The sequence below is a fragment of the Martes martes genome, assembly GCF_963455335.1.
Source record: "Martes martes genome assembly, chromosome: 7".
Taxonomy (NCBI): domain Eukaryota; kingdom Metazoa; phylum Chordata; class Mammalia; order Carnivora; family Mustelidae; genus Martes; species Martes martes.
The window spans coordinates 140239216-140265845 of record NC_137894.1 but is presented as its reverse complement, the minus strand read 5'-3'; the positions used below and the strand labels follow the sequence as shown (position 1 = coordinate 140265845).

Sequence of the window (26630 nt, the reverse complement as noted above, 5' to 3'; positions counted from 1 at the left end):
AGCTCAAGCTCCTGTTCCTGCCCCTCCAGACTCGCTGCCCCAGATCCCTGCACCCCACGTATCCATGCGCACCATGCGGTTCGTGTTCCTGGAACGATCCTGTCCTCATTGTCCTGTCTACTGAGAACCCGCTTCGCTCTCCCTCAACCATACCCCCTTCACCTAGCTTCTCTGTCCCCCCAGCTCCTGCCTCAGGGCAGGTTCCACTTCCTCCCGGAAGTTTTTCTTGATCTTCTAGGCCCGATGTTTTTGCACTTCTTATACCTCAGTCCATCGCTGAGAATCCCCAGGGAACCTGGGATTCTCTCTGCACTTCTGTGTCCCACAGCAAACAAGAGCTTCTGGGGTGGCGTCTCCAACGCTGAGCATGGCTTACTGAGCACACAGGCACCCCGGCAAGCCGGGCAGACCCGTGCGTGAAAAGAGAAGTCTGGTGGTACCAGCCCTGAAGGGTGAGTGGGGCCTAAATGAGACCACGCATGGAAGGCTGGAGGGGAGCATCACCTGCTGTAGTCATCACCAACTAAGTGGCACCGAACCCCTGAGCCACGGCCCCCTCACCGGCCCTGCGGGCTCATGGTAAGACCACAAACCACTGGGGAAACACTCTGTCGAGAAGAAAACCACCACACACTCGGCACGGGAGAAAGGGCCCGGGATCCGCAACTGCAGACATGGCTCCACACACCACTTGCCATGCACCACTGGGAGGCTCTGAGCCAGCTCCCGGCTGCTGTGGGCCTCAGGCTTCTCCGCTGTGAAATGGGGGAAAGAACCATGGGCCACAGGCTGTGAGGACTGACACGTATAAAGCCTGTGGCACAGTACTGGCCACTGACACAGACATCGATCTTGTCATCATCCCCACTGAGGGCGCATGGGGCTCAGTCAGAGGAGCTGCGAGGCCGCCCCTCAGCAGACCAGAGGAGCTGAGGGTGCTCGGGGCGGGAAACAAAGCCCACAGTTACCCCGGTCCATCCACTGTGCTCCTTCCCTGCCCCCCTCCAAGCTGCAGGGGAGGGGCTGCGTGCAAGGGCCCAGAACTGTCATCTCTGCTCACCGGGCCCTGGGAGACTGCCGGGCATGGGAGGCCGCTCTGAAGACTGAAGGGGACACCCAAGGGATGGGTGGGAATGCCGGCCTCCCCTCCCGACCCTGGCAGTAGTGTCCAGCAGTGAAGTGACCAGAAGCAGCCCAGGGAGGCAAAGGCAATGTGGGTGCTGAGACCAGCCACCGTGGGTCAGGGGCAGAGGTTTCAAGCCAGCAGGCATCTCCTGGCTCTGTCCTCACCAGAAGAGCACGGACAGGACCCCACTCGGGGGCTGCGGCTGGACCAGGTGCAGAGAGAGGGCCTGTTGCACAGGAGCACTCGGGAACGTCAAGTCCTTCTGCTGACTTCTCTCTCCTTCTCGCCCTGCTTGTCAAGAGCCCCCTGTGGATTTGCCCAGCACAAATCCATCTTGCCCAAATGCCTTTTCAGTGTAGGCATTAAGGCAGAACTCGTTTGCAGACTTTCCTTATGAGCTGGAATCATTCCTTACAGCCTTTCAATGATAATGAATTGACAGGAATTCTAAACTGATTTCAACCAAAGGACATTGTGATAAAGCTAAATCTATTTTGGTACAAATTACATGTCAGAAGTTGATTAAAAAGCCACCTCTTTATCCAGCCCCACAGCTTGGGGCTGAGACAACCTTGGGGCTCTGTCCTCTCGGCAGGCTGGCAGAGGCTCACCTCGAACCCTCTGTGGAGAGTCTTGGTTCCGGGAAAATGCCCTGGAAACATGCCAACTGTGGGCCTCTCCTGAGGGCTGTTTCCAACCACCCTGATGCCATATGCAGCTTGTGGCTGCTGATCCCCCCCGAGAAGCTTCCCGAAGAGGAAGGGGGGCCTCAGGGTAATAGTGCAATGAAACATACCTGTTTCAAGGTCTGTTAGATGCAGGGCGAAGTCGAAGCCACCACTGAGGATGCGCTGGCCACAGGGAGACCAGCGGGCAGCCCGCACCGCCTCGCTGTGCAGGGAGTAGGTCTGCAGGCAGCGGCCTGAGTCCACAGCGTTCCACACCTACGAGGTAAACACAGTAACAGATGTCAGAACGGGCCCTGATCTCCGGGGCTAAGGGTGGCCCCTCTACAGGAGGAGAGGGTTTCATAGTGGAACTAGATTCCTATTATTTTACCATCAAAACAATACCTAGCTGTTAAGACTTTTCCTTGCTAAAGTGTAAAGGCTTGGGGCTGGCGAGGTGAAGGGGAGCTTTTCCCAAAACCTCTCCTGGAGTCAAGGGAGCCCACAAGAAAACAGCAAGTCCGCGTTCTGCCACTCAGCCACCCAGCCCTTCCCGTCCACTTTGCAGCTGCTCCAAACCTCATGCTCTGCTCACCTTCTTGTAGCCCAGTCTCACCAGTCTCTGACATCTGTCCTCTGAGAAAGGGCTTTGTGAGTCCTGGAGGGGACATTGCACCAGGTCAACCTAGCTTCACGGGTCCCACTTTAAGAGTAAGATCCAAAACACAGCCTTGCCACACCTGTGCTTATATGGGGGCAAAGAGCCAGCATCTGCCCAAAGGACCAGCTCTTCTTTTTCCTAGGGAGAAGGTATGGTCCTTCATTCCCACCCTGGCTTTCCATGGTGATGAGGCCCATGGCAAAAAGCCCCAAGTAGAGTCAATGGCTTCTGAGATACATTTTTGAAGCCCTTAAGTACAGAACCACACGTTCCAAGAGCCAGGGCCACTGCACGCATGAGAGAGCCCTTCACCACCTGTCCCGGGATCCCCAGGGAAAGGCTGGTTAGCATGGAGCCTGACGGGGCTGGCTCTGGGCCTGGCACGCACACTCAGCAGGGCTAGTCTCCCACCCTCGCTGCCACTACAGGAAGCAGGGTATGCTCCCACCCACCATCTGAGCTGGCTCAGAGGATCGAACGTGAGAAGCAGGAGGAGCACTGCAGCCTGAACACGGGCATCGGAGCCAAGCGCCTGCCGTGCGATGCTTCCGCCTGCAGGTTAAGTGACCTGGTCAAGCAGCTTGGCCTGCCTGGGCCTCGCTCTCCTCCTCCATGAAGTGGGGATAAGAAGAGCCTCATCCCAAGGACTGTGGTGAGGAATGAGTGGGGCTCATGGGCGTGCTCCTTGGGGCTTGCCATACACACAGTTCTTTTTATTATTATTATTATTAATTACTTTTATTACCATATAGTGTATTATTTGTCCCAGGGGTACAGGTCCGTGAATCATACCCGCAGTTCTTAACAGCAGTGCTCTCTGACCCTCTCTCAGTTACATCAGGGAACCCAAGCTCCATGTCCTTCATTTTCCTAATAACCCAAAATGTAACATCTGCAGACCCAATCCAGAGACAGACTTCCCTTTCAAGATGGGAAAATTCACCCTGCTGTATCTTGAAAGTCCTCAAAATGCAAAGGACCAGAGTCTGAAAGCATGTTTTCTGGGTGTATGTAAGTGTCTGAGCTTAAGAAAACAAGAGGTCAACAGCAGCCATGGAAGAATGCAACGGAGCTCAGATCTTTGTGTCTTCTGAGGGCTAAGAGCTGGGGTCTCAAACGGAAAAATCAAGAAAGAGCAGCATTTACATCTGAAATATGGACAGAAGGGTGCCTGGCTAGCTCAGTAGTTAGACCAGCAACTCTTATCTCAACGTGAGTTCCAGCCCCACACTGGACGTAGAGCCTACTTTAAAAAAAAAAAAAAAAGTTAGAAATATGGACAGAGGGGCGCCTGGGTGGCTCAGTGGGTTAAAGCCTCTGCCTTCGGCTCAGGTCATGATCCCGGGGTCCTGGGATCGAGCCCCGCATCGGGCTCTCTGCTTGGTGGGGAGCCTGCTTCTCCCTTCCTCTCTGCCTGCCTCTCTGCCTACTTGTGATCTCTGTCTGTCAAATAAATAAATAAAATCTTTAAAAAAAAAAAAAGAAAAAGAAATATGGACAGAAATAATGGAAGAAACAGCCAGAAGCCTTCAAAGTGGAGTGGGAGTTTGTGGTAGGAGAGCAGAGTGCAGTTTTTTTCAAAACTATGTACAAGTATGACTCTTTAATAGAAGAAATAGAGTAAAATTAATGAGTTACACCTACAGGGTTAACACGGCTAAACAATAAAAAGCAATATTGATTACAATAAGACGAGCTGCATATACGCAAGATACCATCTAAGTTATAAAAACACAAGAAACACTGCTTCTATAAAGAAGAAGAAGGAGAAGAAGAAAAGAAAGACAGAAAGGAAGGAAGGAAGAAAGAAAAGGGCAAATGTTGGGGAGAATGTGGAGAAATGAGAAGCCCCACGCACTGTTGAGGGAATATGAGATGGCACAGCCTAGTGAACAACAGTGTGACGGTTTCTTAAAAAATTATACACAGGGTGGGGCCTGGGGGGCTCAGTGGGTTAAAGCCTCTGCCTCCAGCTCAGGTCAGGATCCTGGGGTCCTGGAATCGAGTCCTGCATCATCCTCGTCATCCTCGGGCTCCCTACTCAGCCGGAAGCCTGCTTCTCCCTCTCCCTCTGCCCCTCCCCACCACTTGTGCTCTCTCTCGCACTCTCAAATAAATAAAATCTTTAAAAAAATTGTGCACAGGGACGCCTGGGTGGCTCAGTTGGTTGAGCGGCTGCCTTCGGCTCAGGTCATGATCCCAGCGTCCTGGGATCGAGTCCCACATCGGGCTCCCTGCTCCGCGGGGAGCCTGCTTCTCCCTCTGCCTCTGCCTACCACTCTGTCTGCCTGTGCTCGCTCGCTCTCTCTCTAACAAATAAATAAATTTAAAAAAAAAAAAAAATTGTGCACAGAGTCACGACAGGATCCAGCAATTCCACTTGTGTGTGTGCGTGTGTGCATGTGTGTGCGTGTGCGCTCAACAAACTGAAAGCGGGTCTCGAAGAGATACCTGCACACCAAAGTTCACAGCAGAATTATTCACGGGAGCCAAAAGTTGGAAGCAACCTCAGTGTCCATCGACAGATGAATGGATCAGCCACACATGGTCCGTTCATATACTGTTCATATACCGTTCATATACATTCAGCCTTAAAAAGGAGAGAGGTTCTGACACCTGCCCCAACATGGATGGACCTTGAAGACACTGTGCTGAGTGACATAAGCCAGACACAGAAGGGCAAATACCACTATCATTCCACTTACACAAGGTTCCTAGAATAGTCAAAATCATAACTATAGAAAGGAGAATGGTGGGGGGGACAGGGGCTGGGGGAGGAGAGATTGGGGAGTCAGTGTTTAATGGGGACAGAGTTTTAGTTTTGTGAGATAAAGAGTTCTAGAGATGGATGGTGATAATGGTTGCACAGCAAAGTCCGTGTGTTCAATGCCACTGAACTGTGCACTTGAACATGGTTAAAACAGAGAATCCTGTGCTATATGCATTTTACCACAATCTTAAAAACACACATGATGCAAAATTCTGGGATGTTTATTTGTGCGTTTGCAGTAAGACTGTAACAACATATATGAAGATGACAGTCACTCCAGGGAGTGGTGGCGGAGGGATGGCGCTGAGAGAAGGGCACTGCGCACACTATGCTGTATTTCTGAGAAAGAGAGAGAGAGAGAGAATGACTATGCTCTGAAGCATATATTCCCAAAGGTTTCCATCTATTAAACTATTCATTTTGGGAGCCCCTGGGTAGCTCAGTCAGCTAAGCATCCTAATCTTGATTTCGGCACAGTTCATGATCTCAGGGTTGTGAGATCGAGCCCTGTGGTGGGCTCTGTGCTGGGCACTGAGCCTACTTAAGATTCTCTCTCTCCTGGGTGGCTCAGTGGGTTAAAGCCTCTGCCTTTGGCCCAGGTCATGATCCCAGGGTCCTGGGATCGAGACCCACATCGGGCTCTCTGCTCCACGGGGAGCCTGCTTCCTCCTCTCTCTCTGCCTTGTCTCTCTGCCTACTTGTAATCTCTGTCTATCAAATAAATAAATAAAATTTAAAAAAAAAAAAGATTCTCTCCCTCTGCCCCTCTCCAACTCTAAATACATACATGCATACATACATATAAAAAAATAAACTCATTTTTTCATTCATTCAACAAACATTTCCCGAGTACCTGCATCAGCCAGGCCTGGTTCAGCAGGAAACAAGTAAAACAAAATCCCTGCCTTCAATGAGACAGACGCCAAACAAGTTAAACAAGCAGAATCTATGTAGCATACAGGCAGTGGTAAAGACCGAGGGCGTAAGTGAGCAGGAGGGGAGAGAGGAGCACGGTTGGGCCAGCTGGAGGCAGGGCAAAAGCGGCCTCGCTTGGAAGGTAGAACCAACAAAATGAAGAGGAGGAGAATGTTAAGAAAGGAGGAGGAGGAAGAAGAGAAGAGGAGGAGAAAGCACCAAGGCCCAAAGCAGCAAACTGGTGAGTCTGAATTCTTGGTCGGGGGCCTTCCGAATCAGCCGTGGAGACGTGGTTAAGGAAATCCATCCACCTGTAAATGGTCCGATAACTCCCCTCTGAAGTGAAAAATGCGTACTTGGCTCTCCTGGTTGATGTATACACAAGGATAGCATCAGAATCAATGCAGAGCAGTCAGCCACTTCTCAAAGCTACCCAGGGTGGAGGAGAGAAGAACCTCCGCTAATCGCTCTCCCTAATTGAATTTCATGTTCACTGTCAGGTTTTAAAGATTAATTCCCAAACACTGTGCCAGCCTGAAGTGTGTACCTTTTTTCAATTAAGTAATTAGAGATCCCAATCTGCCTCCATGGAATTAAGGAGTTAAATCTTCTGTCAAATGTTCTAAGATGACTTGATGCATTAACTGGAAAGAGACATTTTGTGTCCAACAGAAGTCAGACTCGGGAAGAACATGTCAAGTAAAATGTGCATTTGCCCGGCTAGCCCGTATTTACTGTGGTTCCCACATCCCGGTTACCGATACATGGCCCCACCAGGAGTTTCCCGGTCTCTTAAGACCTGTTTCTTCAGGGCCCCTGGGTGGCTCAGTGGGTTAAAGCCTCTGCCTTCGGCTCGGGTCATGGTCTCAGGGTCCTGGAATCGAGCCCCGCATCAGGCTCTCCACTCAGCAGGGAGCCTGCTTCCTCCTCTCTCTGTGCCTGCTTCTCTGCCTACTTGTGATCTCTCTCTGTCAAATAAATAAATAAAATCTTTAAAACAAACAAATAAACCTGTTTCTTCAGCAATGTTCTTCTTGCCTACCTGTCTGTCTTTTGTTTTTTATTACAAAACAAATACAATCTCCTTGTAAAATATTCAAATTATGTGATGTGCAAAAAATATATATATATCCCATAGGAATCGACTACAAGATTATGGTTTCTCTGATTATATTAGAAGTCTGCTCTAGAGGGGGGCTGGAGACACAGAAACACAAAGAAGAAAGTAAGAATCATCCATACATCTACCACCCAGACATAATGACTATCAAACTTCTGGGTGAGATTTGCCTCCCATTTGGCCCCTTTCTGACAGCTCCTTGCAGACCTTCCTAGTTCAGCCGCACCTCCTGGCCTCTTCTCCACCCCTTGACACGCCCTGTTGCCCCAGGATATCATTCTAGAGACCATGATCAGACTCACTAGCTCAGCAAGCCTGTGCAACCAGTGCCCAAGCCTTCACCAAGTCATCTGCCTGCCAAAGCTTTCGGATTCCTTTACAGTGGGTGTGTCAAAGGCTAGAAGTACTGAGTCTTCCAGGGTGTGAATGGGCTATGTCTCTCCTTTTATTCAGGTCTTCCTTAATTTCTCTAAGCAATGGTTTGTAGCTTCTTTTTTTTTTTTTTTAAGATTTTGTTTATTTATTTGACAGACAGAGATCACAAGTAGGCAGAGAGGCAGGCAGAGAGAGAGGGAGAAGCAGGCTCCCTGCTGAGCAGAGAGCCCGATGTGGGGCTCAATCCCAGGACTCTGGGATCATGACCTGAGCTGAAGGCAGAGGCTTTAACCCACTGAGCCACCCAGGTGCCCCTGGTTTGTAGTTTTTTAACGAAAAAATCCTGCACATCTTTTGACGAACTTATCCCTAATTACTTCATGTTTTTGATGATATTGTAAATGGTATTTTTTGATTTTTAATTTTAGGTTCTTCATTTCCAATACACAGAAGTACAATTAATTTTTGCATATTGATCTTGAATTCTGCAATCTTGCTAAACCAAATTTTCAATTCTAGAAGTTTTTTTTATTTTTGTAGATTCAGTAGAATTTTCTACATAGACAATTAGGTTGTCTGCAAATAAAAGACAGTTTTACTTCCTCCTTTCCAATATGAATATTTTTGTTTCTTTTTCTTGCCTTACTGAACTGGCTAGAATCTCCAGTACAATGCTGAATAGACATGGTAAGAGTGGACACCCGTGGCTCTGTTCTTGATCTGATGGGGAAAGCAGTCAGTCTTTTACACAGTTAAGTATAATGTGAAAGCTAATGTTTTCATAAATGCATTTTATCGGTTTGAGAAAATTCTCTTCTATTTCTAGTCTGCACCAAGTTTTTATCAGACATGAATACCATATATTGTCAAATGCTCCTTCTGTATCTCTTCACATGATCATTTGGTTCTTCTTTTATAGCTCATTAATATGCTGAAATGCATTATTTCCAAATATTAAATGAACCTTGCATTTCTGAGACAGATCTTGGTCATGGTATTATAAACATGGTACTATAAACACATAGAAATAAGTATGTATGTACACACACACACACCTCTAGATAGATTTATCTGCTAAAATTTTATTTAAAAATTCTGTAACTATGTTCATGAAAGATATTGATCTATCATTTTCTTCTCTTACAATGTCTTTTTCTTGTTAGGTATAAAGTAATGATGGCCTCACAGAATGAGCTGTAAAGAGTTTCCTTCCCTCTGATTTTCTGAAACAGTTTGAATAGAATTTTATAGTAGTTTCCTAGGGCTGCCATAACAAAGTACCATAAATTGAGCAGCTTAAACAACAGAAATTTATTATATCTCATGATTAAGGAAACTAAAAGTCGGAAATCAAGGTGTTAGCAGGGTTGCCCTTTCTGAGGGCTGTGAGGGAAGAATCTGTTCCAGACCCTTCCTTTTGATTTGTACATGGCTGTCTTCACACTCACATGGTGTTCTCTGTATACCTGTCTGTCTCCAAATCTCCCCTTTTTATTTATTTATTTGACAGAGATCACAAGTAGGCAGAGAGGCAGGCAGAGACAGAGGAGGGAGCAGGCTCCCAGCTGAGCAGAGAGCCCGACGCGGGGCTCGATCCCAGGACCCTGAGATCATGACCTGAGCCGAAGGCAGAGGCTTTCACCCACTGAGCCATCCAGGCGCCCCCAAATCTCCCCTTTTTATTAGGACACCAGTTATACTGGATTAGGGCCCATCCTAATGACCACATTTTAACTTCATTATCTCTGTAAAGACCCTATCTCCAAATAAGGACATATTCTGAGGCGCTGGGGGTTAGGACCTCAAAATATAAATTTTAAGAGAAACACAATTCAACCCATAACGAACTGGTATTATTTCTCTTAAATGTTTGGTAAGATTCACTACTGAAGTCATTTGGGACTGGAGTTTTCTTTGTGGGAAGGTTTTTAACTATGAATTCAATTTCTTTAATAGATATGGGGCTTTGAGGGTTATCAGTTTCTTCAGGAGTAAGCTTTTCCTGTTTGGATCTTTCAAGGGATTTATCCATGTCATCTAAGTTGTAGAATTCACTGGCATAAAGTTGATCAAAACATTACCGTAGTAGCCTTTTAATATCTTCGGAATCCATAATTAAGTCACTTCTCATATTATGTTAGTATGTGTCTTTTCTATTTTATTTCTGAAGAGTGCCTGAAGGTTTATCAGTTTCAATGATCTCAAAGAATCAGCTTTTGGTTTTACTGATTTTTCTATGTTTATCCGTTTTCTATTTCAATTATTTCTGTTCTTACCTTCACCTCCTTTCTTTTTCTTACATTAGGTTGAATTAGCTCTTTTTTTTCCCTCATGTCTTAAAGTGGAAGCTAAGACCATGGATTTGAAATTTTCTTTTTTTTAATTAATATAGGCATTTTATTAATATAGGCATTTTTATTAATATAGGCATTTATTAATATAGACAATTTTTATTAATATAAATTGCCAGCTGAGAACTATTCTAACTACATTCCACAAATTTTCATATGTTGTACTGTCATTTGCATTTAGTTCAAAATATTTTCTAATATCCCTAACAGTGTCTTTCTTGACCCAGGGATTATTTAGAAGTGTTTTTAGTTTCCAAATATTCGGGAATTTTCCAGATATCTGTTATTGATTTTTTATTTCATCCCATGATCATTAGAGAATATACTCTGAATGATTTCAATCCTTTCAAATTTACTGAGACTTGTTTACTTTACAGAGACCTAGAATTTGGTCTACCCTGGTAAACATTCCATGTACACATCAAAAGAATGCACATCCTGCTGTTGTTACATAGAGTGTTTTATAAATGTCAATTAGGCCAAAATGGGTGATAGTGTTACTCAAATATTTTGTATCTTTACTGATTTACTGTCTACTTGATCTATTGATTATCGAGAAAAGGGTGTTGAAACCTGCAACTATAATTGTGGATTTGACTGTTTCTTCATCCAGTTCTATCAGTTCTGCTTAGGTGTATAAATATTTATGCACTTAATTGCATGTCCTTTGATGAATTGACCCCTTTATCATTATAACTCTATTCCTGCTAATATTCTTTGCTCTGAAATCTATTGCCTGATATTAATATGGCCACTCTAACTTTTTAAAATTAGTATTATTGTGGTATATCTTATCCTACCCTTTCACATTTTACTTCTTGCATCTTAATATTTAAAGTAGGTTTCTTGTAGGCATTGCATAATTGCCTTTTTATACAATCTAACAATCTTCATCTTTTTATTTTTTTTATTTTTTATTAACATATGATGTATTATTAGCCCCAGGGGTACAGGTCTGTGAATCGCCAGGTTTACACACTTCACAGCACTCACCATAGCACATACCCTCCCCAATGTCCATAACTACACCTCCCTCTCCCTATCCCCCTCCCCCCAGCAACCCTCAGTTTGTTTTGTGAGATTAAGAGTCTCTTATGGTTTGTCTCCCTCCCGATCCCATCGTTTCATTTATTCTTTTCCTACCCCCAAACCTCCCACGTTGCCTCTCAACTTCCTCAAATCAGGGAGATCATATGATAATTGTCTTTCTCTGACTGACTTATTTCGCTAAGCATAATACCCTCTAGTTCCATCCACATCGTTGCAGATCTTCATCTTTTTTTAAAAAGGGTATTTAGACTGGGGCGCCTGGGTGGCTCAGTTGGTTAAGTATCCAACTCTTGATTTTGGCTCAGGTCATGATCTCAGGGTCATGAGACCAGGCCCCAAGTCAGGCTCTGTGCTGGGTGTGGAGCTTGCTTGGGATTCTCTCTCTCTCTCTCTCTCTCTCTGCCCCTCCCCTTGACCCCACTCATGCATACTCTCTGTATACATACATACATACATACATACATACATACATACGTATTTAAAAAATTTCTTCTATTACTAATACAGTTTGGGCTTAAATTTGCTATTTGTTTTCTTGTTTTTAAGATGTTATTTATTTATTTATTTGAAAGAAAGAGAGAAAGAGAGTAGGAGTCAGGGAGGAGCAGAGGGAAGATAAGCAGACTCTACACTGAGCACAGAGCCTCGGGGGGGCTAGATCCCATGAACCTGAGGATCATGACCCGAGCCAAAATCAAGACTGGGGCACTTAACCAACTGAGGCACCCAGGCACCCTATGCTATTTGTTTTCCATTCATCTCATCTATCCTTTTTCCTCTTTCCCTTTTTTGCCTTCTTTTGAATTGAGTATTTTTTGTTTCATTTTATCTCCCATTGTTAGATTACTAACCATGAATCTTTGTTTCGTTTTATTACTAGATGCTTTAAGGTTTAGAGCATACATCTGTAACTTATCACAGTCTACCTTCAAGTAATATTAGTGCTCATTTTATAAGAACCATAATAATCATACCATTTCCTACCTCTCAGCCTGTATGCACTATCATACGTTTTACACAAACCCCATAAAACATGGTTATTGTTTTTACTTTAAACGATCATCATTTAAAGTGATTTTTAAATAAGAACAAAAATTACTTACATCTACCCACATATTTACCACTTCTGGTGCTCAGCATTCCCCAGCGTAAATGTAGATTTCTATCTGGCACCATTTTCCTTCTGCTTTGAGAAATTTATTTAACATTTCCCATAGTGCAAGTCTGCTGCTGATGAATTACTTCAGCTTATAAATATCTAAAAAAAGCCTTTTGCCTTTCTTTTAAACACATATTTTGCTGGGTATTAAATTTTAGGCTGACAGTGGTTTGGTTTGTTCTTTTTCCTTTTAGTACTTTAGAGTAGCTTGTTCCACTGGCTTCTGGCATTATTTCCAGTAAGAAGTCTGCTGTCAGCCTTATCTTCATACCTCAATATGTAACTTGCCTTTTTCTCCCCATCTGCCTGTTTTCAAAATGTTTTTCTTCATCATTGGTTATAAGAAATTCCATTAAGTACCTTGGTGAACTTTTTTCTTCATGTTTCTTGTGCTTAGGGTTCACTGAGGTTCTTGGTTCTGTTCTTGGTTTCTGATTTTCATCAAATTTGGGGAACTTTCAGCTGTTATTCCTTTGAATATTTTTTCTGCTCTTCCTTTGAGGACTTCAATTTCATGATTATCAGGTGAGCTTGAAATTACTGATACTCTGTTCACTTTTTTCCTCAAGCTTTTTACTCTAAAACGTATTTATTCTAAATGTATTTATTATTCTGTCTTCAAATTTGCTAATGTTTTATTGTCTCTGATTTACTGTTAATCCTATCTAGAGCATTTTTCATCTGAGATTTTTTTTTCAGTTCTAGAGTTCAATTTGGATCTTTGTTCTATCTTCTTTGTCTCTCCTTAACATGCTCATGCTTTTCTCTACCTTTTTCCATATATGGAGCATATTTATAATAGTTGGCTTAATATTCTTATTGACTAATTGCACCATCTGTGTCATTTGTGGGTCTGCTTCTATTGATTGATTTTTCTTCTAATCATAGTTTTGATTTTTCTATTTCTTTGCATGCTTTGTAATCCGTGTCTGGATGCCAGACACCGTGAATTTTACTTTAGTGGATGTTTGATATTTATGTATTCCTATATTTATGTATTCCTACGGTTTGCTCTGGGACACAGTGAAATTACTTGGAAACAGTTCACTCCTTGCGAGGATAGTTTTGAAGCTCTGACAGGAGGGACTAGAGCACCATTTAGTCTAGGGCTATTTTACCCTGCTACCAAGGGAACACTCTGATGAGTTATGAGGACTTCCCACTTTGGCTTGTGGCACTGTGAACTATTCTTGGCCTCATGAGCTCTGGAGATTGTTCATCCTGTTATTTTTGAGGGGTTCTTCTCCTGCTTAAAGAACATCCTCACACACATGCTGATCAAGTACTCCACTGATGACTCTGAAGGAGCCTCCTACAGATCTCTGGAGCTTTCTCTCGGTGCAGATCTCTAATCTCTGTTTCTCTGTCCTGAGAATTCAGGGGGCCATGACTTCCTGGACTCCTCGGGTCAGAATGACCACTGGGACCCATCTGGGTTTCTCCTTCCTGTGCTGCAGTCTGGAAACTCTCACCAGGCTGTCAGCTGGAGCAGTCACAGGGCCCATATCATTGTGCTTCCCCCACTCTCAGGCATCACCATCTACACTGCCTAGTGTTTCATGTCTGAAAAACCACCGCTTCTTACATTTTGTCTGATTTTTTACATCTTTTAAAATGGAGCATAAACCTGGTCCCTATTACTCCATCTTAGCTGAACGTGTAAGTTCCCATTAGTTATTTAGAAGTGTGTGGTTTAACTGCAAATGTTTATAGTTTTTTTTTATTGTTCAGTAGCTCACTACTTATTACTAATTTAATTCCACTATAAAGAGAGAGTACGCTCTCTGTTATTTCAATCTTTTTAAATGACCTTCAATCTTTTGTTTATGACCTATCTTAGTAAAGTACTATTTGAATTTGAAAAGCAGGGATGCCTGGGTGCCTCAGTGGGTTAGAAATCTGCCTTTGGCAAAGGTCATGATCCCAGGGTCCTGGGATCAAATCCCGCATCAGGGTCCCTGCTCTTCCCTCTCCCTCTGCCTACTGCTCCCCCTGCTTGTTGTTGTCAAATTAAAATAAATAAAATCTTAAAAAAAAGAAAAAAAGGAAATGTATCCTGTACTTGTTATGTATAGTGTTCTATAAATGTCAATTAAGTGAAGGTAGTTTGTCTTCCATCTTTATTGATCTGTCTAGTTGTTCAACCAACTACTTAGAGAGGAATGTTAAAATCTCCATGTACAAATATGAATCTTTTTATTCTCCCTTTAATTCTATGAAAAACTTTTCATGTATTTTGAGGCTCTATTATTCAGTGCATACATTATTGTTATGTCTTCCTGATGAGTTCCTGATTCTTGAATCACTATGAAATGTCTTCTCTCTTATCTCTAGTAATGTCCTTTGTCTTGAAGTCTATTTTACTAGTTAGTATTAACAATACTTCCAGTTTTCTTACGTCTACTATTTGGATTGTATCTCTTTATTCCATCTACTTACTTTTAGCCTATTTCTTTTTTACTTTAAGTACACCTCTTTTTGACAGCATATAATTTAGTCTTACTTTTGTATCCCTTCTGACAATCTCTTTCAATTGTAGTATTTAATCCATTTACATTTAATGTGATTGTTGATATGATCAGATGTACATCTATCATTTTGATATCTGTTTTCTGTTTTTACCTCTGTTTTATTCCTCTCTTTTTCCTTTACTGCCTTCTTTTGAAATAACTATTTTTACAATTCCATTTTACTTATTGGCTTGTTAGCTGTTCCTCAGTGTTTTTTTTTTTTTTTACTGGTTGCTCTAGGTCTTATAATATACATTCTTAATATTTCAAAGTCTTTTTACAGTTAATATTGTACCAGTTTACAGAAAATATAAGAAGCTTGAAACCATGTCTTTTATCTAAGCCCATTATTTATAGTTGTCACATGTAACATATCTACGTGTTATAAACACCAAAAGTAATAAGATCATTTTTGCTTTAGTCATATATATTTTTTAATTTAAGAAGAAAAAACAGTCTTCTATATTTTCCCACATATTTACCATTGCCAGGCTCTTCACTCCTTCCTGAAGATCTGAGTTCCCATCTGTATCATATTCCTTTATCCTAAAGACCTTCCTTTAACATTTCTGTAGTGCCTGTCTGCTGTCAATGAATTCTCACTTAGTTGTCATTTATCTGAAAATGTCTTTAATTCACCTTCATTCTTAAGAGGATAAAGAATCATGAGTTGATGTGGGGTTTTTTTGTTTTGTTTTTTTGTTTTTAATCAGCACTTTAAAGACACCATTCCACTGCTTCCGGACTCCATGGATTCTGATGAGAAGTCAGTGATTTTCATATTATTAGTCTCCTCCACATGATAACTAATTTTTCTCTGGCTACTTTAAAAAGATGTTTGACTAAGATATGCCATGGTGTGATTCTCTTTATATTTGTCCTGCTCGGGGTTTGCGAAGTTTTTTTTTTTTCTTTTGAATCTGTAAATATGCATATTTCATCAAATTTGGGGAGTTTTCTGGCATTAATTCTTCAAATAGTTTTTCTTCCTCATTCTCTCCCATCTCCTTCTGGAACTCAATTATACACACAGTATTACAATATATATGTTATAGAACTATCTTTGGCTATTGTCCAGAGGTCCCTGACTATCTGTTTTTTTCCCCCTAGTCTTTTTCTCTGTTTTCAGGTTGAATAATATCTATTTGTTCTATCTCCAAGTTCACTGGCTCTTTCTTCTGCTATCTCTATTCTGCAATGGAGTCCAAATGATGGGTTCTTTATTTCAGATACTGTATTTTCCAGTTCTAGGATTTTCATTTGTTTTTCTTTATAGTTGCTATTTCTCTACAGAGATTTCCTATCTTTTTATTCATTGTGAATATATTTTTCTTTGTGTCATTCAGAACTTTTAATAATAACTGTGTTAAAATACTTTGCTAATTTCAGCATCTGGATATCTTGCAGACAAGTTCCACTGACTGCCTTTCTCTTGACGATGCGTCCCTGTTCCTGATTCTTCCTATAGTGAGTAATTTGGGGTGGAATACTAGATATACCAAATTTATGTTGTATAAACTCTGGATTGTTATGTTTCTCTGAAGAACAATTTTTTTTTCTTTTTTAAAGAATCAGCTTACTTGGCTCTACTCCCATTTTAAACTATCTCCTCTGTTGTTTGCATAGCAGAAATTTCTATTCAGTTCTCCTAGTCTCAGCTGAGCTCCTTGGGACATCTGTTCTATGCCTGGGTTCAGAAGTCATCCAGAGATCAAGGCAGAGCCTATACACCGAATTTATGGCTCCTCTTCTTTGACTCTTTCCTTTCTGAGATTTCCCTCCTTACTTTCCAGCTCCTGTGGTTGCCCCAAAGTCTGTCCTCTGCTTCTCCAAGCCAGTAACACTACAGGTTTTCTATCCACCTTTTAGCTGCTCTGCCTGGCATGGACTGGAGCCCACCCTCAGGCAGGAAAACACAAAAGCAGGAGGCTCACCCAGTGCCACTTCCTTCTTCTAAGAGCTCCTTTCCAGTGCCTACCTGCTTTCTGTCGCTCTCCAATACCTCCAGGTAGCTTCTTGTTGGTGTAGAGTTTATGGCTGTAAGCTGTACAGTTATTCTGACAGGAACTGCTATTTCATTACTGGAAGCCACATCTAATACGCGGTTTTAAGCATCTGTTTTGCAATACTGGAGAGTAACACATCACCCCACCTCCTCACTCCCACCCCCATGCCTGCTATACACACACCCCATTATCCCAGTACTTCTGTAACAAAATCTCCCTGCACCCTGCCTTCGGGTCGGAATATTGAGAAGAGTGAGGAGATGGGAGCATCTGTGATGTGGGTGAGCTGCTGTGTCACAGAGGTGACAAGAAGGCCAGGAGTGATCTATACACTGATATCATTACCTGCAGGCAGTAACGAGGAGCCAGGAAAGACTGGAGGAGAGGACCCCACCCATACTACTCCCCCAGCCCTGCCAGCTTCAGAAAAGCTTGTAGAGAGCCTGGGAAACCTGGAGGGTTCCTAGGATACGTGGCACAGAAGTTTGGGCCAGTTTCCCTTGATTCCCTAAGGGCAGGGTACCTCGGCTGGTAGATGTGTTACAAGGAGCTCACACCTGCAGAAATAGTGAGAACCAAAAGAGTCTTTTCATTTTCTACCACCTTCCTAAGCGCTTCCTGAAATGTTTTCTATACCAAATGATACAAGGTCTCTTAAAGGAAAGAATGAGGAGAAACTCCATCCGAATCTGTAAGTACATGAGCATTCATTATACAGAGAATTCCAAGAAATTATTCTCTCCATTCGATAAGGTCAGCACAAAGGGAAGGAGTTTTAAATGTCAGCAGAAGCTGCAGAAGGGCAAGGAGGAGTTTTCTTAAGAGTAGAAAGGATTGAGAGCAAGACACATCACAGAGGTTGCTAAAGATTGCGTGGGGAGCTGGAGGTCATCGTGTCCACCCTCCCTGTAGAGCAGGGTGACCCCTCAGCAGTCTGCAGTGTCCCTGGCAGGTGGGGCAGCATGTCCAACGGTGATGAGTGCAGGACTCCCAAGAGGAGCCGGAGCCCCCTTTGAAAGCATCACAATCCTGACATTATTCTGAGAAAAGATACCACCTCACCTCCCACCTCCAGGCAACAATCATCGTGAATTCAGTACTTACTGCACATCACGCACGCTTTTAAGCATTTTGTAAGAATTAACCCAGACCTTACCACAATCCATGGGGTAGTTATTATTACAAATGCCATCTGACGATGAAGGAACTGAAGCACAGAGAGGTCATCTCCCCCAGCGTCACACTGGGAGAGGGAGAGCAGGGACTCGGGCCCAGGCAGTCTGGCTCAAGAGCCTGCTGGCTTAATACCGACACTCTGCCACCTCCCACCTGCAGCATACACCACGGTCCACCGGCTGATCCCAACCCTGCACTGTGGAGAGCACAGCGCCAAGCCAGACTGACCCATCTGCCCACTGACAGCCCTTAGCTGTTTCACGCTCACTCCCCCACTGAACCACCGCCCCCCGATGGGGTGCTCCAGAGTACGATGGTCCTCCTTAGGCGCTTGCCCCTCACCCGTCAGCTCCATTGTCCAAAGAGATCCCAAATGCATCCACTTCTCCTCAGCTCCACGCTGCCACCCTCATCTGAGACACTGACACCTCTCCCCCGCCCCCACAAGAGCCTCAAAACTAGGGTCTCAGCCTCCACTCAGCCCCACAGTCTGCTGCCACATGGCAGGCCGAGTGGCCCTCGGAGTCAGAAGTCAGGTTGCACCCCTCCCCCGCTGACAAATCACCCCCCCAGCTCCGAGGTTCCCCATCACTCTTGGAATAAATCCCACGCCATCTCCACTCGAGCCACCACAGCCACCTGGCTGCGCCTTGCACACTTCAGACCCTCTGCTACAGGGCCTGCACACCTCCTGTCCTTGTACCTAGAAAGCTCTCTCCACGCAGGCACAGGGCTCCCTCAAGTCTCTACTCAGACCTAGTCCCTAAACCGCCCAACCTCAACACTGCTCCCCTCACTCTCCTTCTTCTTAGCTGGCTCTACGCTTCCTCAAAGCAGGCATTACTTCCTAACGTGTTGTTTTTTGTCTGCTTCTTCCAGTAAAATGCAAGCTCTGTGAGAGTGAGGATGCTATTTTGTCTTTTGCTCACTTCTGCATTCCCAGGGTTTGAACAGAGTCTGGCTCAATATATATTTGTTAGATAAATGGAAGGATAGATGGAATGGATGAATGACGAACGGATGGAGAGACGTACAGACCGATAAAAGGATGACTATCCTAGCTACGGTCATCTCCAGCTTGGACAAGCACATCTCCCATCTGTAACACAACTCTGTTTGTTGATTATTAAGCTGTGGAACAGAGGAATGCTAAGTATAACGCCCTACTCTGAGCATAAATCCTGAATTCTTTCAGTCGGGTGCTATTTTTCAACAAGCCATGGTCGTTCACCTGGTAAACACCTCCCTCTGCCTCTCCTCTCTCTCTCTGTGTGTTCACAAGAACAGCCGGGACTCCAGCACCACGGGGACTTTGGGCTGGTTCTTGCTCCTCTGTAAAATAAAGATGAGATGAAATCTCTAAAGTTCACGGGGCACCTGGGTGGCTCGGTTGGTTAAACCGCTACGTTCAGTTCAGGTCTTAATTCCAGGGTCCTGGGATGCAGCCCCTGCTTCTCCCTCTCCCTCTGCCTGCTGCTCTGCTTGTGCGCTCACTCTCTTTGTCAAATAAATAAATAAAATCTTAAAAAAAAAAAAAAAGAAAGAAAGAAAGAAAAGAAATCTCTAAGGTCCTAAAGGCTGGGTTCTTTAAGTGTCACATAACTTTCCAAATCAAGATTCATTCACTTGATCTCCGGCCTCGATACACACAGATCCTATGAGCGTAAGACCTCACAGAAGGATGAATGATTTTGGTGAATGAATGCTGGCTCTTGACAAGCACGTCTATCTTTAATCCTGCAATGCCCTGGATTCTACTGCCTGTCCAATGTCTATTTGCCCTTTTTCCGGGCTGAGCACCCCACCCTTCTGAGGAGAACCATTCAAACCCCACTCCGTCACTGGGGCACATGACACACTGCCTCTAACATCTACACGGGACATGTAACCAGGCCTGGCCAACTGGAGGCAGGGAAGTACAAGCCCAGGGCATCAGCAGGCAATAAAAGGGAAGAAGCATTTCCTCTCCACTGGGGTAGCAAAGGAGTTGCTCTGAAGCCAAAAGGGGGCCACCAGAGGCATGACACGTTCCTGGGACCAGGGCATGACAAGGGACACAGAAGGTGAGACCAAGACACAAGGACACCTGGGCCCCTGAGTGCAGCCATGCCTGAAGCTGCATAGTCCTTGACCTTGTCACCTATGAGCCAACAGATTCACTTTTTTGCTTCGGCTACTAGGAACTGAGTGTTCTGTTGCTTGCAACCCAAAGTTTTCACACTAATCCTTCTGATCCTTCTAGAATTTTGCCATGAGTCAACACTAATGTTACTGACGGCTTCTTACATCATCTTTCTTCTCTCTCAGAAAAGAGGTTGCACACTTGCCACCTCTAGTCTCCCAGCTCTGCCACTCCCCATGTCTCAGCATGGCCGCAGCTGGCAGCACAGCCAGATGCCCCTGCCCACCAGCCTCGCTTGCCGGGGACTGGGGAAAACACAGAGGGAACTTTCCAGGCTGCCTGTCACATGATCCTTTAGTCACACCTCTCTGCCGTCCTGACCTAAGAGAATACTCCCTGCTCTCCACTCTTTCGTGCTAAGTACTCTCTCCTTCACAAACGGGAGGGGAAAAGAGGATGGCCTGAGTGGTTAGAAGCAGTAGTGATATCGTACTTCAACATCCCACAGCACTTCCCAACTAGCAGAATCATGTGATCCTCACACGGACTCACAAGTCAGCAGGGAAGTCACCTCCCTTTTACAGGTGGGGAAATCCCGTAAGGGGGGCTTAGAAACGGTGGGCTAGGAGCACCTGAGGGGCTCAGTCCGTTGAGCATCCAACTCTTGGTTTCAGCTCAGGTCACGATCTCAGGGTCATGAGATGGAGCCCCACCTCGGGCTCCGTGCTCAGCGGGGTGTCTGCTTAAGACTCTTTCCCTCTCTCTCTGTCCCTACCCCACACCAAATACATACACAGATGAAAGAAAGAAAGAGAGAGAGAAAGAAAGGGTGCACCATTCTCATTCATTCACTGGGTTTATTCAACAGACTTATTCAGGGCCCAGTATATGCCAGGAACGTTGCTCACTGCTGGAACCCCGGGGGAACAGAGACGCTCACGAGAGCCTAGTGAAAAAGACGGACACTGAGCAAGTGCATGAACAGATACCCCTGGAGAGAAATATCATGGAAGGAAAGAACGGGGCTCTGGAGGTAGTAACAGCAGGTGAAACACACCTTCAAGTGGGGAGGTGGGCAGGCTTCCGAAGAAGGAGTGAGGCCAGTGGGAGGAAGCCTCCGGGACCGGAGGGGGCAGGCTTATCTCCCTCTGTATACAACAGCAGGAGGCTGAAGGGTTCAATGCACCAGAGCAAAGGAATAATCAGATTTTCCCTCTTAGAAAACTCATGCTGCTCTTTAAGAGGCCAGAATAATATGGGGAGACATGTGAGAGGGTGTCCAGAGAGACAAAACAGGCTGGGTCCCAGGGGGCAACAGGCCAGCCAGAGAACAGAGGACACACAGGATATCCATTCCAGGGAAGGGTCACAAGGACTCGGGGGAGGATCAGAGTGGGCTGTGAAGTGGAAGGAGATTTGCTGAGAGGTGGGGTGCTGGGGCTGGGGGGCCACCGCGGGGGAGCGTGTGCGCCCGATCACACTGTGACTGCCGCAGGGAGAACAGAACCCGGGACTTCTCCTTCTCATTGGAGCGCCACCTTCACAAGTGATGGCAGTGGCAGGGAGTGGGGGTGCGCCCCACCTGAGCCAGACGAGGAGCTGGCTCAAAGTCACTGTGTCTGCTTCTTCCACACGCGGAGATGGGGCTCCTCTTGGCAGCTGCTTCCTGGGGGCTCCCAGGAGCACGGTCTTATTTAGTTCTAATGGCCTCCAACTTAATTCCTTCCACAGGCCCAGTCAGGGGCGGGGGTGGGGGTGGCTGGGGAGGAACCCTGGTGTCCTGGCTGTCATACACAGCCTTGTCCCAGGGGGTGGCCTCCTGACAGCTCTTCCACAGGCCCAGTTAAGACAGTCTCTCCCAGGGGCGCCTGGGGGGCTCAGTGGGTTAAAGCCTCTGCCTTCGGCTCGGGTCGTGATCCCAGGGTCCTGGGATCGAGCCCCACATCGGGTTCTCTGCTCGGCAGATAGCCTGCTTCCCCCTCTCTCTCTGCCTGCCTCTCTGCCTACTTGTGATCTCTGTCTGTCAAATAAATAAATAAAATCGTTAAAAAAAAAAAAAAAAAAAGACAGTCTCTCCCACCCGCACCCAACAGCCAGCCAGGGCAGGGCCTTCCAAGAGAGGTGACCACTCTCAGAAAGTGAGGTCACTCAGGTCCTGCCGCCATGGCAACCGCCACAGGCCAGCGCCAGGCTGTCCCCACTCACCACCAGACTGAGCTCCAACAGGCCCACGCTGCTGGCCAAAGCTATGGTTGTCACCGGCCCTCCATGATGGGGTTGGGATGGGATGGTCGCTTTCATCAAGACTCCTCAGTATGCATAAAAACGAATGCCAACCCTCACTTCCAAAATTCTATCCAGAAACCCAGTAAGGAGGTACTCTAGGAGACTCTAGGAGTCTTCTGGTCTTAAGGACTTATCTGGCTACAGGCTTCTGCTAGGCACACTCAGGGGCTCAGAGTGGGGTTGTAAATGGGACCAGCCTAATAGGAAAGCCTTCAGCTATGCAGGAGGGCCCACTCACTGCTCAGCCCACCTCTCACCTCTTCCTCCTTCACACGACACCTTCCAGCCACCTTCCCCAAAAGTGTCCTACTCTTGGCACATTTTTACACAGGCCCCTCCCTCTACCTGAAGCAGTTTCTTCCCTCCCCGCGGTGGGCCCCTACTCTTCCTTCCAGTCTCAGCTAAGATGTTCCTTCTTCCAGGAAGCCCTCCTGAGCCCCCAGGCCCAGGTAAGGTCCCAGCAGATGTTCCCACAGTGCTCCATGCTTTCCCTCTGGCGGGCTGGATGCACCATGTGGTAAGGGTCTGGATGCCATCTGATCTCTTCTCTCCTGAAAATAAGTCAAGAGTGGTCATCGTGGCTGGGAAAGGGTGGCCAAGGGGGTCGTGCGTCTGTCGGGACTGCTTGGTTTTTGTTTTTAGTCATTACTCCTTTTCCCCATTATCTTATTTACACTGTTCTGATTCTGAAAGGAATCTATGCATAGTAATAATATTTTTATAACACCCATCAGTACCACAAGAGCTATCGTTTCTTTCGATCCCCACATGTCCCACACTGCCAGGTGCTCCGTTACCAACAGGTGAGGAAATGTTCACACCCCCTTCCGGGGGGTGTGCCCAGGCCATTTCACAGAGGAGGAGCCTGAGGCTCCAGGTACAAAGGAAGCCACCCAAGGTTACACAGTGAGCAAGTCACAGGCCCCGGACTCCTGGCCAGAGTCCACGTGCTTCTCCCCATGCCAGGGTCACCACCCTGGGCCAAGGGGAGGGAGTAAGGCACTGAGAGGAACAGAGAGGGACACTGAGTCTAATCCTTGCACTCAAAGTCACCGCTGTGAACCTGCCGGCAGTGTCTTTGCACTATTTTTCTGGCATACTTTGTTTTTTCCTGAGATCCTTCCGAATTACAAACCCGGCATCCTGCTTTCTTCACTTAACATTTTCCAATGTTCTTAAAAACTTCATTTTCAGAAATACAGTTACTCATCAATTCCAGAAAAGCCGAGCACAGATACAGCAGGGGCCCTGAACTTGACCATTTTCCCCTGGTGCCAACAGCTACATGCACACAGCAAGAGGATTTAACAGCCTGATTCAGCACGGTGGGAAGGAGCAAATTACTTGAGTCTGGGAAATACATTACCTCAATCTCGCAAATGGTTTTCAAAAATCATTAGGCTACAGAAATGTCATTCTGCCCGCCTGGCTTCTGCCGCCGCCCCACCTGCCTGTCACCGCATCAGGCCTCAACAAACTCACAGCACTCAAGTCTGGGGTGGGAGCAGACTGAGCCCCTGGGCCCAGAGGACGCCAAATCCCTCCTGAAAGATAAACACAATGTTCTCTTGGCCCACCTTGATCTGCTCAATTAAGCAACAGTAAGGAGGATGGGGGGGGCCTAAAACTTGACAAGGAACAACTCCTGTCTCCACCTAGAGGTTCGCACACCCACGACTCAGCAGAAGTTGCTGCCTGAGGCCCAGTACCACTGTTAACTCCCTGGAAATATCTTTGTGATCTCCAGGTGGTGTCCAAAAATAAAATCATAGTAGATTTATGGGTCTCAAGTCCAAGGCTCAGATATAGTCCCCAAGTGTAATTACTTCTAAAAGGGGCCAGCTAAGAACTATCCAACCAGTTCACTCAAAATTCCTCGGTACCCAAGCTCGGGCCAGGCCTGGGGTTCCTTGGGGCTGAATATTTATCACTCCCTAAAAAACCATACCCTGAATGCACTGAGTGGCATTACAAATGGAGCCCCCAAAATCTCTAATGGTCTTGAATTAGTCTTACACCACATTACTTCAATGAGCACAAAATTATTTTACCTATAAAAGTTTAACAAGTGATTCTAAAGGATTAAAAAGAGTTACATAATGGGATAACAGTGATAAGTCTATAGCACTTAAGTCAATGACTTCTGTGGTCACAAAGCCTGTAATTTACAGAGGCTGCCTGGCTGTGAGCGTGGCAGTCAGAAATCCCTTTATCTGTGGCTGTGCTGACAGCAACAAGAACCTCCATGTCAGGGAGCAACAGCTCCTCCAAGAGCCAGGTGTGATCAGCAACGTCGGTACTGACCACGGAAAGCCCATTTGTCTGTCAGTTCGTCTGTCTGTCTCTCCTGCATTCTTGTTCACTAGCTTTTGGATAGGACACACGGCTTCCAATTTTTTTTTAACAGAAAAACAATGTAACTGCTGCTTAACTTTTAAGCAATCATATTAGATTAGGTATTATCAGTACTGGGCTATGTGCCCCACGTTGCAATTTACACATTTTTACTGATGCTGATCACCAGCAATGTACCTGCTGGGGCTCTGTGTCACTCGTGAACACCCCTTAAGTCCCCAGGAGCAGGCATGTACAAAGCCCTGCCCGATTCCCCTCTGGACCTCAAAGCCACTCCTTGCCACCTCCACAGGAAGAGGATGGGCCACAGGACTGAAATAGACTGGGGGGGGGGCAGCACAGGGGGTCCCTGTGTCAGCAGGGGTGGGGGTGGGAGGCCAAACTTAACAGGCCGAAGGCTTGGAATCTTTGCGGATTGCGCGTTCTTTTCCTTTACCAGGACGGCTAACCTAAAGTCCTTCCTCTTAAGGTCGGTGTTACCACCTGGCACACGGTGCTGAGTCCAAGTGCAGGGTCCTAAACCCCATGGCAGTGGAAACAGGCTCCTGGGGCGGTCTATACTTGACACTTGACACTCACGTCAGGATGGAGCGGTCTGCCTGCCCCAGCCCTTCTTCCCACAGGAAAGTCAAAAGCTCAGTGAAGCAACCAAGGGGCTTCAGCACAAACGTGTGTGGAAGCTTCCTGTTAACCCATAAATGAGGAGCCTGCGGCCCAGCAGGTCCCCCTCCAGCTCTGGCAACTAGGCTGCCTCCGGCTGACTTCCCAGACCCTAGGTCTAATGACTGGGCTCGGCTCTCCTCCACCACTCCCACCCCCCTGTGCTCCATGGCTTCTAAGCTTTCTCATCTTTACAAAAGTATTAAAATCCTCTTGCTGTGTATACGTTTTTATGATAAACTAGTTGAAAATCTCTTTTGGAAGTTGCGGCATAAATTATAAATAAAGACCAACAAAGCCAAGGCTCTGAGGCAAAAATCTTATTACCACCTTGAAGGAGCTCAGTGTCATTTTTCTTCCAGTAAACATGTAAATCCCATGTCCAAAACAATACGAGCTGCTTTATTCCATGGCTTATCTGCATGATTTTTAATGGCAAACAATAATAAAGTGTAACTGAACCCTCTAATCCTAAATTCATCTAGACTTTGCTGCAGAGAAATACATTAATAATAAATTCAGAGTTCATGTGACAACTCGTAATGTAGGACTCTGAGATTCCAGGGCACAGGAACACTGAGGAAGTGGGGGGCGGGGGGTGGGGAGGATGACACAGGGTGACAACAAGAAGGATGTCAGGGCCGGGCCTGGGTTCCACAGGGCACATCAGACACACAGAATCCTAACCCCCGCCCATCCCTCTTCAGAGCAACATGGCCTGAGCAGAGGACCATGTCTCTGAGCTGCCATTTACACAGCTAGAAAGTGGGGCCTACACGACCACTTCCCAAAGTCGTGGGGCAACTCACAAAGTAGGAAGCACAACTGAAGGCACCATGAACCACTGGTTCTCTTTCCTATCCTTCACCGCCGGCCACCAGACTAACCCAGCGATGGTACACACAGGGCTTAAGACCCTGAAGAGTTTAAAAAAAAAAAAAAAAAGACCCTGAAGAGTAAGACTGAAGAGGAGCTGTCTGGGCGCCGGTCTTTAGGACACTGGCCAACCGGATGAGTCAGGAGCACGTGTGAATGTATCCACTGTCCAAGCGTGAGGAGGACGATGCCTGGGCCACGTGCATCGGAAAGGCAGGTGCCATGACAACTACTGTCTTGGCCTTCAGCATCTGCGCTGGCCCTGGCCTCAGCGAGCAATGAGACCTGTCCTAAGCCAGGACAGAGCCAGCCCGGGCCCTGGATAGAGTGACGCCCAAGAGCCCGAAGACCAGGCTTATACCACAGGCTTTAGAGAGACGTCAGTCCTGCTGTTCGCTGTGGCCGCTTTCCTGGCCCACAGCTAAAGGGAACGGGATGTGCTTG

The 26630-nt window shown here is 46.0% G+C and overlaps 1 protein-coding gene across 3 annotated transcripts in view; it reads right to left on the bottom strand.

The window, feature by feature from the left end:
* The window catches only part of WDR25 (WD repeat domain 25), a 141971-nt gene that overhangs the window by 53215 nt on the left and 62126 nt on the right, over positions 1-26630 (bottom strand). For all 3 annotated transcript variants that reach the window (XM_080807775.1, XM_080807774.1, XM_080807776.1), the window contains one exon: positions 1923-2070. In XM_080807775.1, coding sequence (XP_080663901.1) covers positions 1923-2070 — 148 coding nt within the window. The remainder of the gene's footprint in view (positions 1-1922; positions 2071-26630) is intronic.